The sequence below is a fragment of the Gallus gallus genome, chromosome 3 (assembly GCF_016699485.2).
Source record: "Gallus gallus isolate bGalGal1 chromosome 3, bGalGal1.mat.broiler.GRCg7b, whole genome shotgun sequence".
Lineage (NCBI taxonomy): Eukaryota > Metazoa > Chordata > Aves > Galliformes > Phasianidae > Gallus > Gallus gallus.
The window spans coordinates 48,395,444-48,413,652 of NC_052534.1; the positions used below are offsets into that span (position 1 = coordinate 48,395,444).

General features: G+C 39.9%; 1 protein-coding gene across 3 annotated transcripts in view; it reads left to right on the forward strand.

Moving 5' to 3' along the window:
• MTHFD1L (methylenetetrahydrofolate dehydrogenase (NADP+ dependent) 1 like) overlaps positions 1 to 18,209 on the forward strand; it is a 142,336-nt gene that overhangs the window by 69,774 nt on the left and 54,353 nt on the right. For 2 of the 3 annotated variants that reach the window (XM_004935617.5, XM_040697653.1), the window contains 4 exons: positions 9,047 to 9,186; positions 10,812 to 10,853; positions 11,777 to 11,877; positions 12,290 to 12,467. In XM_004935617.5, coding sequence (XP_004935674.2) covers positions 9,047 to 9,186; positions 10,812 to 10,853; positions 11,777 to 11,877; positions 12,290 to 12,467 — 461 coding nt within the window. Of the gene's footprint in view, positions 1 to 9,046; positions 9,187 to 10,811; positions 10,854 to 11,776; positions 11,878 to 12,289; positions 12,468 to 18,209 lie in introns of those variants that run through there. The other variant, XR_003074319.3, reaches the window with a different exon arrangement.

Sequence of the window (18,209 nt, forward strand, 5' to 3'; positions counted from 1 at the left end):
ATGGCAATTTTAACCAGCTGAGTCTGTTTCCTTCATCCAGAAATTCCAGGAAAAACAAATGATTATTAATGTTTGACACAATCCATCAATCTTACACTTTCAGGAGAGATTCAAATGCTGGTCTTCTACAATTTATTTTTAAAACTTTGGAAATTAAAACCAAGCTAATGTCTACCAGCAAAAGATGTAGGAAGGCTTGCATCTGAAAAGCTTCCACGGTCTCTAGAATTGCTTCTGCTGCATTTATCATGAATGTGAATATTTCACAAAGTTTTTGCAGCACAGTGGGCTTACATTACTGGCTCTTTGCTCTCATCTGCTCCTTTCTGGCTTGTGTTGCATCTTCTCACTGCCAGGCATTTTTTCCCATCTCCTAAACAGTACTAAAAGTATGTGGTGCTTTATCTCTTTGGAAAATCGTTCTGATATCTTAAATTGTTTGTGTGTTTGAAACACATGTTGCACTCTTGGTAGAATTTCTACCCGCAAAGAACTCTCCTGCTAAGCTCTCCATATGGCTTTCTGCAGTAACTTAAAGCCCTTGCATTGGATGTTGCACTGGGTCATCTTTTCACCAAGACAAACTGCTAGAGGATGCCCCTCTTCATTAATTTCTGAACCATGGCTCAGTAGTTTTGGCAACAGTGTTGAAGGCATCCCTTCCCAGGCCTGTCAAAAGGGAAAGAAGTTCTGTGTTCTAGCAGAGGTTAAGTGGAACAAAAAAAAAAAAAAAAAAAAACCCACAGAACTAGCTGGTCCTCCTACAAGGAGGATTCACTGGATGTGTGTGCTGAAAAGATAGCACCTAAGTCATGGATGCAATAATTATCATAGGAAACAGTCGCTCCTGGGATTTTAGAAGAGCAGAGTGAGGAAAACACGTGCTTTAGTAAGGAATCCAGGGGACTGGAGGAGCTGTAACGAAGTGGCAGCCCAAGGCAAATAGTTGCATGTGTTATGAGGTAGGTTTACACTGAAGTGATTGATGACTTGATGCCTAGCATGCCTCGGGTGATTGCACCTACTGACAGCAGCATTGATCATTCTGATACGGCTCTGCTCTTTGTTGTGTGGCATCCGCTGCAGCCTCAGCAGACACCACTCTCCACTATCCCTGAGCAGGCACATTTGGTTTAGCACCAGGATGAGGAGGAGCATGTGTTGGCCGGTGAGGTGATTGCCTGGCCCTGCCACACCTGGAAGGCACACAGAAGTGTGGCAGTGGTTAGTTAAGTGGATTTTGTCTCTGAGTTTCGACAGGCTTTGAGGACTCCTTGAGTAGCTGCAAAACATTGTGTATTCAGCCTTTGCTGCCTTGGTCATTACTCATATCCTGATTGTTTTCTAAACAGCAACAGAAACACACATCATCTTCCAAGGTATATGCTGAGGTATTATGCTATCTGGAGAATAAGCTCTTTTTCTTTCCCTCTGTCCTGCTTTATGAATCAGTGCGATGTTAGTGCTAGGACAGGTGTTAATTCATGACCCTTTGAAATGGGTAGAATGCTTCCAGGGAGACCTTCAGGCTCTCTGCCCACCTCTTGAAGTGGACATTTTCCTAATGCTTATTATGAGGGCCATGTTCCAAGTGCGTTTTCTGTAGCTCTTCCTGGGGGAGCAGGAGGAGCCAAAATCCTCAACAGGGAGCAGATGATGAGAGATGTATCTGGGGCTGGAATTTCAACCAAATGTGTCTTGTAAAAGTGAGTGTAGATGAAAGTCTTGTGGTAGGATACACAGGGAAACAGTCCAGTTGTAATGAAACTTTGGGTAGTACTGCAGGTGATATAAGTTAATACACTTCTTACAGCTTGGGAATTGTTAAAGAATGGCCTTAAATGAAGATCCATCAGTGCTGCTGTTAATTATTCCTTCCATGCAACTCCAAATAAAAAAAGTGGTGAGGTTTTAATTTTGTAATTACCAAAAGGCTAATAATTCTTTGCCAAAGGCCATGATGATCTCTTAAGGATGAGATAATGTAATTGCCTTATTCCTATGTCATTAATGGTGCTCCATTTTAGAAACATGGTCATCTGTCTTATGAGCAGAAGGATGCTCTGTTACCTCAAAAGAAACGTGTTATGAATGGTGAAAGGCTGCAACCTGAAAATCACTGTTCTTTTGTTTGAATTTGTCTGGGTTGTATTGTCACATTCATGACCGTGGAAAATGAAGGAGAAAAGGGGGAATTGTTTAAATTTGGTATATATATTCAGTATGAATTCAATAGCACCTATGCAGGAGCCAATGCAATCTATGAGAAATGGGTCTTTGCACGACTGTAGGACATAGGAGTTAAGAAAAAGTGGGTGTGAAACCCACCAGACTTAGCAGAGGGACTCGGAGAAACATGAAGCCACATGCAGCTCTCTATATTTATATTAGAATGAATTGTTTGTGGTTATAATACATCTTCAACTTCTTTTAAATCTCCAGTAATAAATCTGAATAATGAGCTCATTACTAGTGAGCTGTGAGAAGACATCAAATTTTACATTCAAAATATTAGAGCATGGTTTGACAAGGTGGCGAGCAACAAATTAACAGTTTGGCACTGTTGAAGTGGGGCTTTCCCTCCCTTCCTTCCCTGGCTTCTGCTGCTTGTTTGAGCATATTCAGATACTTGTCTGGTCTCACATGAGCTGATTCAAATCTAACCCAGTGGGAAAAGAAGCTATTATGTGTTTTTCTGTTTGTTTGTTTTCTGGTTAGGAAATTCCAACTGTTTATCTTCCCATTAGATGCGTGCCAACAACCTGTGAGAAGTCCAGACAGTGGGGAGGGGAAGAGGGCAGAAGCGTTGAGAGGGAGCAGAAATGCCGCTTTTCAGCAAGAAGGGGCACACATTAATTCAGCCACAGTGTCAGACCATGCCCTAAATTGGTGTGGTGTGGGTAGGAGTCATTGCCGTTGCACTTCTGTGTATTTTCAAGAGAGGGAGGAGGCACACAGGGCTGGGAGGATGTGCAGAGCATAATTTATATCACATGGTGCCACTCCTCTTAGCTCCTGGATTTTCCAGTTTTGATTTTTTGCCCCCTGAATTTCAAATCCAGCATATGCAGCATACGTGTATAAGCAGGCCTGTAAAACCCACAAATAGGAACTGTGTCCTTAATTGTGAGAGAATCAAGATTTTCAGATTGCCTTTGGCAATCTGGCTTGCAGAAAATAAACTTTCTGCTATTTTTCTGTCTGTAGCCTGGGAATAATCTGCACAAGTTATTACGCATATTCATTTGTCTGATCATGGGATGCTCTTGGAAAATACTTGGAAAAAACAGTTAACAGCAATTGGTTCTTAAAATGAGCAACTGCAAGAGATTGTGCTATAGCTTTTACCTTCTCATTTAATACTGTTCTGCATTTAAATGTTAAGATTCAACATTTTTTTGAAAAAGAAATGTTTCTGAGTAGAAGCTCAAAATAGCATGTTAGGGGGTCCCAAGAGAATGAACAATTAGCTAAAGAGTATTCCTGGAGCCAAGAACCCTGTGTGGTGTTTGCTCTCAGGAGGACGTGACAGAGCGTTCCTGCCCATTGGGAAAAGTATCCTTTGGAGGAAGGCAGCACAAGTCAAACTGCTGTCACCACAATGAAGGGTTGTGGAGTACTTGAATGTAAATCTTTGTTTTCAGCTGATATATTTTGGTTTTGTGGAAAAGTCGAAAATTTTACAGATGTTTTTACTCCAGAGAAATTTTTATCAGCAGAGTTTTCTCTGCCAGAGCCTGAGAATTGCAGGTTGCAGGTACGTGTGGGGACAGGAGGCAGACATTTCTAGCACCTCTTTCAAGGGCTGTTTCTACAGCTGGACTGCTGTCCATATGCCACTGCAAAGATATCCGCAGAGTCTTGAGTGAATGGTAATCTAATATTGAACACAACCTCACTGTCATTTCATCTGCTTTCAGAGAACAAAATTCATTTTGCTCAGGGCTTCCTGCACGGAGCTATCTGACTGTGATGCTTTTCACATGAGATGCCAAAGCTCCCATATCTGTGGGTTCAGTCTAAGATCTATTCTGTTTTCTCCTAGGCCTCGCTGGGACAGTGGGTGAAACTACATCATATAACTCTCAGAGCCTGTTTTCTTCCTGAAAAATGCTCAGCCTTAATACAGGCACATGCAGTTTTCTGCTGTTGGACTTTGTGTCCAGTGGTGATGGGAGCAAGTGTCAGTGTTGTATGCCATCTGAGAATGCATCGGAATTAAAATTAACAGGAAAAGCAGGGGCAGGGTATAAGAAAGGGAAAAATATCTGTTCCATTCCAAAATCAGCCATAATAATTTCAGTTCACATCAGAAGAATTGCCAGTCAGAATGAACAGACATCCCTAGCTATACGAACAAAGATATGATATCTTGTTAGATGTCACAGATCATCCTAGTTTATTTTGGCAGTTGCACACCTTGGTATTTTTCACTTAAACAAGAACATATCGGTATGTTACAGCGAGCATGCCTCGAGCTCCAGGTTCACAGTTCATGTGCTTCTGTGACTTTGAACTCTTCTTTTCCTGAGTTTACCAGCAGACAGCTGCACCAGAACAGATATGTTTACACATGGAGAGTAAATGGCAGCGAGCAAGCTCAGAGTTTCCATTTCCTTTTACATTGTTCAGGAATTCAGGCTCACAGTTCTTGTCCTAAAGCTTCACCTCATGTATATGCGTCTGACTTAGCCCTTTATAGTACAAATGTTTTGTTTTGACATTGATTTGTTGATAGAAAGTGCTGACTAGGGAGAAATTTTTTTCACTAGAAATTAGTCTCAGTTTACATGAAATTCAATTGTCAATAAATTAACCTTAAAAAAGGGAAAAATAAAAGTTCCAAAATCACTTTCACTAAGGCTTTTGAGCAGTGTGTAAAAGTGAGGCTAATGTAGGACTGCTTTGTGTAGGTATAGCACAATATAGGTATTTTTTGGTGGAGAAAAAATTACATATTTTATTAGGCATGACTGTGAAATCTAATTAGCTGTTTAAACCATGACACTGAGTATTTAAGCCGTTGTCATGCTTAGATGATAAAATATTCTGAGATGTGCTCAGCATGGTGGTAATTCCATCAAGAGGTTATGGTAATTACAAACAAGAAACAAAACCATTGGAGCGATTTGTTCATTTGCCTGAACCCTAAAGTGAAATTAGAGACCTTGGCCAACAATATCAATTGTGCAGAGAGGAAATCCTTGCTCTAACTTTGTGCTGCCCAACAGACTTCATCATCTCTTTTGCCCAGTTCCACCTTTATGAGCTTTTACTCCCCCTTTCATGCCTAATTTGGATGCTTCAGGTTCTTGTTGTGAATGAAAGCTGTGGTCTACTGGTTAGTTTGGTAGTTGAACTGGGTCAGATAAATGTTGTCTAAGCGTTCTGTAGAAAGCTCTGTGGCAGTTGGGTGTTGTGTTTTGCAAACGGTCACTTTGAAACAAGATCCCGTGAGTTAATCTGACGTGTGAGAATGAGCTCAGCTTTTGGTCACCCTCATGTACATCTCCTACCAGAAGAAATTACTTGAACTTACTGGAACGTTTTGTTGAATTTATTTCTGATATTTAATTTTGATTGAATTTATTTCTGAGGATGTGTGGGTGTGTGTATTAATTGCTAGATTTCACCTATGGGCCATGATGAAAAGTAACCTAATGATAGTGCGTTTCCAATACATGCAATTTTAATTTTTGTCATTCCAGTATTCATTATGATACTTTTGCACTCTACATGACCATGTAGTGAGACATTCCAGAGAGCTGTAAAGGCTGAAAATTATGCCCAGAAATTAATAGTTTAGTACTGTCTAGATTGTTGTCCAGACTTAGTGCAAGGGGAAGATTTGCGATGGAAGGCAAAACCTGGGACCTTAACAACCCCGACCATTGTTTGGCTATGTTGCATTGGGATTGCTGTCTCAGGCAAGCACTGAACTGCAAATACCCGTGTTTTTCCTCTGAGCTTGCTGAAGGTGAATCATTTACCTCTTTACTTTCATCACAATCATGAAGAATACAGGAATAAATCAAAGCAAGCAATTCATGTCATACCAGCACCCCTATCTGTTACAAGGCTCCTGCAGGACAGCAGTCTGGGAAGCAGAGCATTAGGGGGACCTCAGGGGATGCTGATACTGAGTGGCTGGGGTGTGTTGCATGGTATGACATAGGGGCTCCAAACCCAGAATTCAACCACTGCAGTTGGTGAGATAACTGCTCTCTTAATTGTCTGGTGTACTTTGAGAAGTACACAGAGGAGATATCATTCTTAAAGACAGTTATAAAATAATTAAAAATAACAACAAAAAAAAACAACCTCGTACAGACATGCAGTAGGAGTTGCATCATAAACTTCCCTTCAGATGAGGTACATTTTATCAAATCTGTGCTTCTGCTTAGATAGATATTGGTTCCCCAAATCTTGATCAGAACACATACAAACTGTAATTGCCTCCTCTTGAAAAATCATATACAAGAAATGGTAACAGGAACAAAAGAATCCATGTGTTACTTTCCCTGCCTCTTCTTTCATTTAAAATCATTAGCTGTTTTATCTCATAAACCCTGGATGCAGACCAGCTTGACGCTTCCACTTGATGGTCTGTATTTGTTTTTCATTGTTGCTTTAATTTGAAAGCAGGAAACAGTATGAAAGTAATTGTATTAAGTGTTTCAGCACAAAGATTTTAAAATATAATAGGTTGGCATATTACTCCATCTTCTCTCTATTTCTCAGAGGAAATAAAATGGACTTAGCGGCTTTAATCCAGGCAGCTTTTATACTGCATCCTATTTCCTTCCTTGCACTTGAGAAAGCACTGATTTTTCTCTCCAGATTGAGAAATCCCATTCACAGCGGTAGTTCTGGTCACTTTGCTGAATACCCACATTGTGTTCATTTTTCCAGTGCTGGGCTGTTTGCGTGCATCAGGTTTAGGCAAGTCTGCATTTTGCCCTCCATATCAAAGGAAAGCATCGCAGAGCATCATGATATATATGTGTAGCTAAGCAGATAAGTTGTCTGGGTGTTTGCCCAGGCTTTCGGGGCTGTGTGAAGGGAGTCTACACCTCCTTGGAGCCCTGCAGTGCTACATGTGCCATTCTGGCTATCCCTGCTTTTTGCTCTTTGAAAGGGAGGAAAAGGGGAATCCCAAGTCCAAGGAAAATTGACACTTGGAAAAGCTTGTCATAGAAGGGATTAAGTCCCTGGAAACTTTGCTTGCAAATGTTAGGAAGCTGCTGCATGTATATACTGGCAACATCTGTAAGAGACAAATTATTTTCCCACCCTCTCAAGTACTTGGTAGTTTATCTGTTGTTTATATGAAAGATGGATTGTGCTTATATATTCCTGACAGAGCTCTCATTAATCACCTTGTGCATTGTAAGAGAATGGAGGAGAAGAATGGAGGTTACTGGAAAGTAGACATGTGATCACTGGCTCTGCTTTAAATATGACTTGTCCTGACATTAGCTTTGTTGCTGTGAGTCATTGTGTTTGTGTAACTCCTTTTGTTGTTGTTGTTGCTTCTGCGTTTGATGTGTCTATTTTTTTCAGGGCTATTCAGAAAAAAAGATAATACACATTACAGTGATGTTGGGGGACATAATTGCTATGCTACTGTCTCAAGAGATTTCTGCTTCGCCCATGCCCACTGTCCTTTTTTCTGGCTCTTGTTCCTCCCCCAGCCCCAGCAGTTTCCTCCCTCGGAGCAGAGCTCTGCAAGCCCTTGTTTCAGCCTATGCCAAGCAAAGGGCTGAAAGGGGCTGGTGGCGTGAGGACAAATGCACTGAGGCTTGGGCTTTCTAAAGCCCATCAGCTGCCAACAGAGAGTGACCTTCTTCTACAGCAGCAGTGCTGGTCTGGAAGCATCCTCTGTGGCCCTGTCGAAGGCTTCCAGCCCTAAAGTGATCAGGAAGTTGCTTGTGATTCCTTTCAAAGCATGGGAGCCCAAGCTGCTGGCAAGGGAGAGAGGCTGAATAGGAGTTCACTGAGTTTTTCATGCTGAGTGGGGCTTGGGTATATGAGAACATGTTACTGGCCCTGCTTGGAGTCAGGTCCGGGAGCCTCTGGAGCACGCTACTTTACCACTCTGGCCTGTCTGCTTGAAAGCCCCTTCACACCTTCCAGAAGCATGCTTTGATCCTACGCCCTCAGAGTGTCCTAGTGGGAAATAGTTACAGTGGAAAATTTTAAGCCAATAGCAAATCTAATTCCTTGAATTTTCGAATTGCTGTATGCTTATGTTTGCCTAGTAAGAACAACTTCTGGGGATCTCAAAAGAGGCAATTGAAGTAATTGATATTTGACAAACCAGAGCAAATTAGCTCTGAAGAGATTGTCCTCTAATACAGATTATTTTCTATTTTATCTGTTTCTACTAAAAATACTTTGCTTGGCATATCCTAATTCTGCACAGATTTTTTCCTGTGTCACACTAAATTAATATCTGGCAGCTCATTAGTGCAAAGTCCTCTTAGAGAATTCGCTTTTTAATAATATCTCCAAGACTGAGACATGACTATAGATGCTGGTTTGTGTTTATAATTAAACATCCATTCCACAAAAGAAAGAGATGACCAAAAGTTCAGCAAATCCAGTGGAATTTAGATCCATTCGTTGTGGTAGAAGCATATTTTCAGTGAAGTCAAAGGATAAGTAATAATGTAAGGAAGTCAAGTATATGAATTTTCAAACATTCTAAATAAATTTAATTATATGGAAATAGCCGTTTTGGTGAGCTAGATGTTTGTAAAAGACTTTGATTTAAACTAAATTGGATTGCTTGTATTTCTCCCCTCCATGTGACTACTTTTGATGGCATATTGTACTTATCAGGAATAAGAGAATTTATTTCTGAGTTGGGAATAGTTTTTTAATCAGGCTCAGTAATGTAAATAGACCCCTATTTGAAAGTTTATCCAAAAATGAATACTAACGTATATTTAAAAGCACTGTATGGTAACGTAGAAGTATCCCCTCGTGTTTAACCAAAAGCATGTTTTATGTGTGGTTTTGTTTTGTTTTTAATGTTTAACAGTAACTGAAGCTGGCTTTGGTGCTGACATTGGGATGGAGAAATTCTTCAACATCAAATGCAGAGCCTCTGGCTTGGTTCCCAGTGTGGTTGTACTTGTTGCTACAGTGAGGGCTTTGAAGATGCATGGAGGTGGGCCAAGTGTAAGTTTTGGCACCTTTCTTTGAAGACAAAATCATTGGTAAAGCTTGAAATATGTGAAATATCTTCATTTAAGAAATAATAGGGATAGTTTGCGGAGCACTAATTACATATAGTCTCCAATGTAGCTTATCATATAGTTGTTGTCTCCAGAGGCAGTGCAGGAATGGAAAGGCATAAAAGAAAGAAGAAGAATGAAAGTTCTGAAGAAGTACTGCATCTTTCAGGAGATGGAAGTTTGGTTGTATGGAGGGGGGAAAAAAGCTAAAAAATGTATATGTTTTCTTTTCCTTGCACATTGAAATAGTGTTTCTAAGTGCACTGAAGTAGTCACAAGATAGAAGGTTGGCAGCTAAGGAGGAACAAGAAGAGAGTTCAGGCTGCGGTATGTGAACAGAAGTAGGGAATGTTTTTAATGAAGGTTTTGAGATTTCTTTCAGTGCAGTCACAGGAACTCATTCTGTCCTTTGAGTCTACTCAGGGGATGATAAAGTAACTGAAGGAAGTGAGCAAGTGTTTCCACAGTGTACCCCAAGTGAGCAGTGTATCAATTTTTGCTCTTCAAGTCAAGGTGACACTTGTATAGATTACTGATCCTAGAATTACTCCTAGGTCATACAATTAACCTGAACTCTGCTAGCCAAACAGACAGACACTAAACTCCTAAAAGTACTGTTCTGCTCAGCAGTATGGAAGAGAGTGATGCTGCTAGGAAAACAATCTTACTTAGTAAAAACACTAGAATTACCTTCACAACCACAAAACTGTGGACTGTGTGGTCATTCTTATAGTAAATCCTCTCATAGAGCAGAGCTTTTCCTTTTTCAGTCTTTAAAGTTGACATAATTATATAACTTTCTATCATTTTAGACCACTTCTAATGCAAATGTTGTTTATTTTAAAATAAACATTAAAATAATTTGTCTTTATTTTATATGTGGAGGAATATTTCTTGTGCCTTATCACTCAGTCTAGCAAATACATTACTAGAATGACTTTTTAGTGATCTCTATTTTTGAACTGTATCTTTAGAAGTATAAAGCTTTCATTTAGTTACGTAATACATCATAGAGGCACCCAGAGTGACAGATAGTTTAACTGGAACTTAGCTGTAAAATGGACCAAGACCAATGCCTGGGACAAATGTGACCAAGTCCAATCTTACTTGGCTCCAGTCATACTCTGTATACCTTTTTGTTTCTCAGCAAAGTAAGTTACTTACATGCAATTTCTTTCTATTGTCAATAATTACAGCACACCCAGAGAAGATATTCCGCTTCAGATTGCCCGTGTTAGTTATTCCTTTAGTCAGCTGTTGGAAGTTGCTTTCCATTGTCTTTGCATTGCTGGTACATTATTAAGAATGTAGAACAGAGTTCAACTACATTCTCTAATAAATCTTATACAACTAGTTGCCGAGTCTTGCTGTTTAGATGCAATGGGAGGTTTTGCTACTCTCCTTATATCAGTGTAACTTTTAATAAAATAGAGGCTGCAATCAAACTGTGACATTTACGCAATGTTTATACTTCCAGGTGGTATAGAAAATAAGCAAAAGTATACTTCCGACTGTTTAGAGTTATGATATATTTTATTAAATCTATGATGACTTATATTACCATTCCAGGTATCTGCTGGTGCCCCTCTGAAAAAAGAATACACAGAAGAGGTAAGAGGAGCTTTTATAAAGCTTTTGGAGAAGCTGAGTAGTATGCAGCCTCGGGTTTGACAATAATATGCTCTAATACTAACATTCTGTAAATACCTTTAATGAACATTGCCAGCAATTAAAGCCATTTAAACTTTCCCCAGACACTTGGTGTTAACCTTCTCGGGTGTACTCTGTGTGTGACTGCATGGTAGATTGTACTGAGGAACTGAACCAGCTGAAATACAACTTTTCAGTAAATTTTCCAGGACCATTAAGTTTTCAGACTGATCAGCTCTTCGTTCCAGTCCATCAGGTAGCCTCAAGCAGTTCTGGCATTCAAGGCAGCGCAAGGGCCAAGTGGTGCAGGGGTCAAAGACACTCCCTGAAATTCATGGCAGCTTAGCACTTTCATTAAACAGCAGGTTTAATATGACCCTGGAGGTCACTCTTCAAACAAGAATGCATTCTTCAGGTTTGTTTTCTTTGTCTTTGTTGTCTGGTATTTTAACATCCACACCCTTGTGACCAGTTTTGGCAACACGTGTGTCCACGGTATTTCTAGGAATCTCCTTCAGGGAAGCCTTTGGTCAGAGTAGAAGGGGAAGTGGAATAGGGCTATGTGAACCTGCCCACAGACCATTTATTGGTATCGTTTCTATCAATTGACAGCCAACCATCAGCTGCACTGTCCTCTCATGTCCCAGAAGAAATCAATGTAATCATGTACAAATTTTGGATGCCGCATAGACAATTATGTCTGATACTTATTAATTTAAATAAGAATTAATAAGTACCAAAGTGTTTTGTCTGGAAGCATTTTACTTGCCCACAACTGTCATGATCAGCACTGTTTACGTTCAGTTTAATTTATGGGAAATTCTTTGGCTGGAACTGGCTTGATGTATCTGACCCTTTCCATTACTTTGTATTTAATTGCATAGAACCTCCAGCTGGTAGCTGACGGCTGCTGTAATCTTCAGAAACAGATCCAAATTACTCAGCTCTTTGGGGTTCCCGTTGTGGTTGCTCTAAATGTCTTCAAGTAAGTCTACTCTTTCATTACTCTTGTAAGTAAATCCACAGATCAATTTTCACAGTTTTTTTTTTTTTTTTTTCTTGATTTGTGAATGAAGCAGCATTGGCACAAAGAAAAGTAACTGTTGAAGAATTATTAATTTCCATCATGAAAATCCTTTCAACCCTTAGATTGTTCCTAAGGCTTAAAATGACAAAGAGTAGATAATGTTATGTAGGTATCAACATTCATGTTAATCAGTTACAACAATTTTAGTAGGCGTTCTTGAAATGTAAATTCATATGCTATATGTAAACGTACTGTGCATATGCAAACTTATTTAAAAAGTTGCTGTACAGCTGCTGATACAGTGTAAGGTTAAGTGCATAAGATTATAAAATAGAAGTAATTAAACAAAACAGAACTGTTTGGTTGACAGAACTGACTCTCCTGCTGAGGTTGATCTTGTGTGTGAGATTGCAAAGCAGTCTGGAGCATTTGATGCTGTACCCTGCAGTCACTGGTCGGATGGTGGTAGAGGAGCAGTAAAATTAGCTCAAGCTGTGGAAAAGGCAGCCAATCAGAAAAGCAGTTTCAAATATCTCTACAGCTTGGAGGTAAGTTTATTTTATTTTAATGAATGCATGCTGCATTGATATTGGATTTAAAACAAGAATGTTGCAACATTCAAAGCTATCTAGCATGTTTGGAAAGCAGCCTGGCTTGGCTGCGACTTAAAATCACAAAGACGGGAGAGAATGAGCAATCTGCTGCTTGTCTGATCAGTAGTGGAGAATATCTGTAGTGCTCATTACTTAGTGCATTAAATCATATTTTGATATGCTTATATTTAGCATAAAAATATATCTGTAGGTAGAACTTCCACAACTGTTATGGGAGACTTCACAAAGATCTCATCTGATTTTCCTGACGATCACCTGTAATTATATTTACTGTCTCACGGTCATGGGTAGTGCAGTGATTTCTGACTCTCTGAAACTATTCACACCCTGTAAGAGATGTTAGAGCATGTATGCACTACACATCTATCCAGGCACATAGGCTAACACAGAAGCACTGTCTTCACCAACACTCACCTGCACGCAAACAGTACTCAGGTGAACAGCCGAAGTGGCTTAATTGTGCTGCTCCCCTCCTGCTGGTCAGGACTGGAGCCTACTGGTGCAATACAGTCCCACACCACATGGGTCACTCTTGCTGTTGGTACTGGGCCCACTCCTGTCACCAGCACCCAGGAGCCTCTGGGGCTCGCAGCTCAGCCAGCTACTGGCACACACAGCTCTACTCCTGGTCTCCCCTTCAAAACTCCCATATTTATTAATTTTATTTTTTTAAGTTTTGCTTGCTCCCAAAGTGCTACTCTTGCTACATCCCATAATGAGTCCTGTACTTCTGTCATTCCTTTAGTTTGTGAAGTTTTCTGAGGAAAGAGTCTTCCCGTTGACTAATCTGTGTTGGTTTCTCTGCATGGACAATGGTGGCATATCCTACCCTTTGACTGGTCTTAGGAAACAATTGATTCAGGGTGCTCTAATTTTCACTGATTAGGTTTTCTCACTAATTACATCACTAGGGTTCCACCTGACATTGATTATTTCTCTGATCCTTGCCTGGGCTTTGTATTTAACATGCATAGCTGTTAGATAACCTAACAAGGCATAGAGTGGTCCAGGTTTCAGTTCCATGTCTGATGGAGATAATGCTCTATCCATGCCTTGGAGCCTTTGTTATTACAGTCCTCTGCAAAGTAACATCACAACAAGGTGAGCCTGTCAGGAGGAGAAGCTTGCAAGGAAGGACTACCTGGACCCCCGGTAGCTTTGCTGGGTGGATTACCATGATGCAGGCAGAAAGTGTGGAGGGACATACTGCCTGGGAAGTTGCGCAACCAATTTCTTAGGTCCTTTCTGGCTATCCAAATATGGGTTGTTTCAAATTTGGGTAGCAAAATAGACTTCTCTGGCACCAAGGAAGCTCTTGTCAAATTTCAGATTCTATGTCCCAGTTGTCAGTGCTACTTATTTTCTCTAGGAAAATTCTGAGTGCTATGTTTTAACAGCAGAACCTCTGCTTTGTTCCTTTTAAACGGCTGAAAGTTTCTATTTTGATTCTACTTGCCAGAAAAAAAGTTCAGCCAGAGGTAGATATGCCCTGCTCTTCAGTCTGTCTCCTTCTCGATACATACCTCATATCTGTTGCACCCATTTTATTTCTTCTCTTCATCTCTCCCACTATTTTCACAAGTGTCAGTAATCCAGCAGACTCTTATTAGTGTTACAAACTACCTTCATGGAATCAATGGTAGTAACTTGGATTTTAAGGGTTGTGGCATCTATTCAGGGCTTTTTGCCCATGCAGCGTTTTTACAGCCAAACTGTACAATGTTTCTGCCTTTCTGAGTTTGTTTCTAATGAGATGCACTGGAAACTAAGGATATCATTTTATGATCTTTGAATAATAAAATATATATATATTTTAAGTTTAATTCAGAAATACATGTAATACTTTTCCCCACAGGACACCTGTGTTACAGATATAGCACATTAGCATTTGATGAATTCCATATTTAAGCTCCTATATTCTGTATAACTAAGAACCTTGTGATCTGAATGAGTAGAAATGATTGGCAGGGCTGGTCGCTGCCTCTGTGAAGGAATAAAATGAGATTAATTTCTACTTTAATGTCCTTTCCAGGCACATCTTCTTGTGCTGTGTTGCGTAAGCAATGTGATTGTAGCCCAGAGGGAATGAATCAGATCTTTACATCACCTTGAAATCACATAACTTAACACGCGTATTATAAGGCTCAAAAATATGTTGAAGGGATTTTATAAAAACATATAAAAAATTTAAAATTCTGTAAAAGTCTAAATTCAGGCCAACAAAAACAGTAAAAGGTAAAGTTCAGGCTTCTGTTTCATTCTTACTGGGCAAAGGATAGGGGCTGAAGCAATTGGAGGCAGGAGAGTGAAAGAGCAATGTTATTCTGTTTTAAGGTAAGGTAGATCATTTACACACTGTGCTCATAGAGACATGAAAGAAATTGCCTCTTCCCAGCCAGCCTGCCCAGATGTTAATTATGGGTCTAATAGGGTTTTTTGATGTTGCAATTTTTAGGACTGAATTCTACTGTTCAAAGGGGTACCTATGACAGAAAAGTGAAGAAACAGAAGAGGTTGTAAGATGGGGTTCAGACATATTTTCCCTCATCGTTGTGTCTTTTACACACAAAAGGGTGTGTAAGTGCCAGCACATAATTCTGGCCCTTGTCTTTTCAGCAACAGCTGCATTTGTCCAGTTACTTGAATACTTTCAAGACCTGCTTGCCTCCAGTTTGATGAGGCTTGCAGTTTTCTTCTTTCCCTCATAGAATGTCGAAAGGGGAAACATTCTGCATAAGACCACTACTGCTTCATCCATATCTCTGTCTGTTTTGACAAGATTACTCTAGTCTTGCCTTTAATCCACGTCTCCATTAAGTCCTTTAGCTATAATTAGAACAATTCCCAGCAGCACAAACCACTGTTGGAAAAGATAGACCCTGTGACAGATTCATTCAGCGTTTTTAAGAAGGCATTACCCTGGATATTTAGAAACAAAACCCCAACTCCTCTGTGTATAAAATTGTTTTTACTAGTCAGATCGATGTCTGCAGCAAGCTGTATCACTGGTAGTCAGACTGGCTTCTAATTACAGAGAAGTCCAGGTCAACTGAGCTCTCTTTTGCTTTTCTCCAAAATAGCATGTATCTATTTGTAGTGTTTCATGCAATTTCCAGATCTATCTGAAAATAAAAAGCGGAAAGGCCTTCACAAGTATATATCACGTGAGAAGAACATCTATCCTGTATCTGTCAAATACTAGTAAAAAAAAATGAAGATTGGCTTTTTTTTTTCTGAATCCTGAGATATGTTCATACATTCACACCATGTTCTCCAGCAATACCCAGGCATGTGCTGAATGAGCAGTTTTGGACAGTGGACACAACTGTCCAAATAGAGTTGTATTGACTCAGGACTCAAGGCTCAACTAAGTGTCCTGTTGAGCATCATAGCATGCTATCCTTATCAGAGGACTGTGCTAGTGTGGTCATGTTTCTCAAAGCATCTCAGTAAATGTCGTGGTTTAAGCCAAGACAGCATTAATAGCACACCGATGTCTCGGTGTTGTTGGTGAGTGATGGGAGTGTGCCCAGGGCCAGTGTCTCTACGTGACACAGTGCTGCACAATCCCACTTTTAGATTACTTACCACATTTTCTTTATTTCTCTAAGCAGGCAAGCTTTTGTTTTTACCCTACTAGCTAATGTTTTTACTGTTTTAAAATATTCTTTTATTTTAGGAAGGGTTCATTTGAGATTTAGTAATAGATGAACAAATATTTTTCAGGAGTTGAAATGAGAACAGAAGAAGCTTCAAGCATATTTTAAGGGCAGTATCAAATGCAAGAAGCAACATCTGACAAGTAACTCCAACTCTCTTGTTACTTGAGAAGTGTAAGAGAAGGGCATAAGCAGATACAATATGCCATGTAATCCTTGCAGTATTAGGACTCACTGTTGTGGGATGGTTGTTCAGGAGCAAGGATGAGATATTTTATTTTATAGGTTTCTGAATTTATAATATTGTAAATGATTATTAGCAGTGGTTGTAATAAGCACTGTAACAGTGTGTGATTTTAATACAGATGTTTCCCCTAGTGGAAACTGTTTCTTATTTTATTGTCGAATTGGTTTCTTACTGAGCATTTCTCTTTAACCTTTGGAGGATGGGTTTCTTTTAAAGGCCTTTTGAATTTGCTATGAAATAATCTGTGCTTTTAAAAAACATATTCTGGTTACATATGGAAAATATCAAATAATCAACTCTCTTATCACTGTTGACTTCCTTTCTGGGTTCACTTTTCTTGAAGTATGAATCTTTAAGTTGCAGTAGAATGCTATTACTCAAAATAAAGTTGTCTGACCTGCTAGAAATAAGTTTAGATAACTAAGGTGAGGATAGAAGAGGATGGAAACATATGCATCCTATTCCCAAATTTCTCTGGTTTCAGTGCTTTTTTGGGGAAGGGAGGTGAAAGCAGGGTAGGGAGGGCTATATTCTGAGTTATATTCCTTGCTCATGCATGACAGTTGAGGAACCTGCCTTCTTTCACTATGCAGCACATTGAAACTTCCATGCTTTTGGAAGGGTAATGCTTGGGGCCTCTTCTGTTTTCTCTGTGTTGGACTCTCACATGACTGCAGAGAGGCCTTCTCAATCAGGGGAAAATGAAGGCAGGATCAGTAAATCTGGCTAGTCAGTGGGTTGGCATTATACCTTTAAAAGATTGACATGCAAATGACAGATATTACTGAAGAGCCTCAAGTCACTGCCATGTATGCTGCACTGAAAACTAAATAAAAAATCATAAAGGTCACAAAAGAGAGCAAGGAGAAGGGCTTGTTCCAGTCTTCCAAGTTGATGACATCCATTCCAAGATGACATCTGTTTTTCCAGTGCTCTGCCTTTAGTTAATACAAATACTCCTCCAAAAGTAATGCCTCCTATTTTATTATGTTGGCGCATGAGGCAGATGATGGTGGTATGGCAGTAGTGGTTGAACCTTCTCCCAGTATTCCATTGCATGCTGTTTCTGTGAGGCAGATGGCAGCAGAGGGGCAGTCTGATAAATAGCATCTAACATGGAAGTGCACATGAAGCAAAGGTGTGGAACTGAATTCCTCCTTGTGGAAAAAAATGGCACCCACTGGCATTCATCAAAGCTTGCTGAACTTTGATGGTGACCAAGCAGTGGCTGTGAGCACTCTGAGAGTAGGTGGTGCATTCCAGCAATGGCAACAGCAAAAGTGGGTTACCTCTACTGGTGCAGAAGTTTACAGGCGCAGCATGCAGGCTCTTGTTCATGGCTGGTGAAAATGCATAGCTAATGGTAGTGACTATGTTGAAAAATAGTGTTTTCTATCTGAGAATTTGGTCCACCAAACACTGTCATTGTGCTCTTTGTTGTAATTCCTATGGAAATTAATTGGAGGCATTACTTTAGAAGTGACCTCTATATCATCACAGGTAAAAATACTACTAGATTAATCTGTGGAAATTGATAACACAAATGTTTTGGCTGAGTGCAGTGAATGGCCTGACCAGGCTACTGAACAAAGGAGATCTCTGTCATCTTGGGTCCGTCCATGAGGAATGAGACTGAGTGGCACTTCTGGGAGAGAAATTGAAGCAGTTAGCAACTTCGGCAATGGTATTTCTCTTACCTTTCTGGGAGAATAGCAGTAACAGGCAAATCTTGATTATTTCAGGGCCATGGTTTTGCCTGTCTGTGTCGCA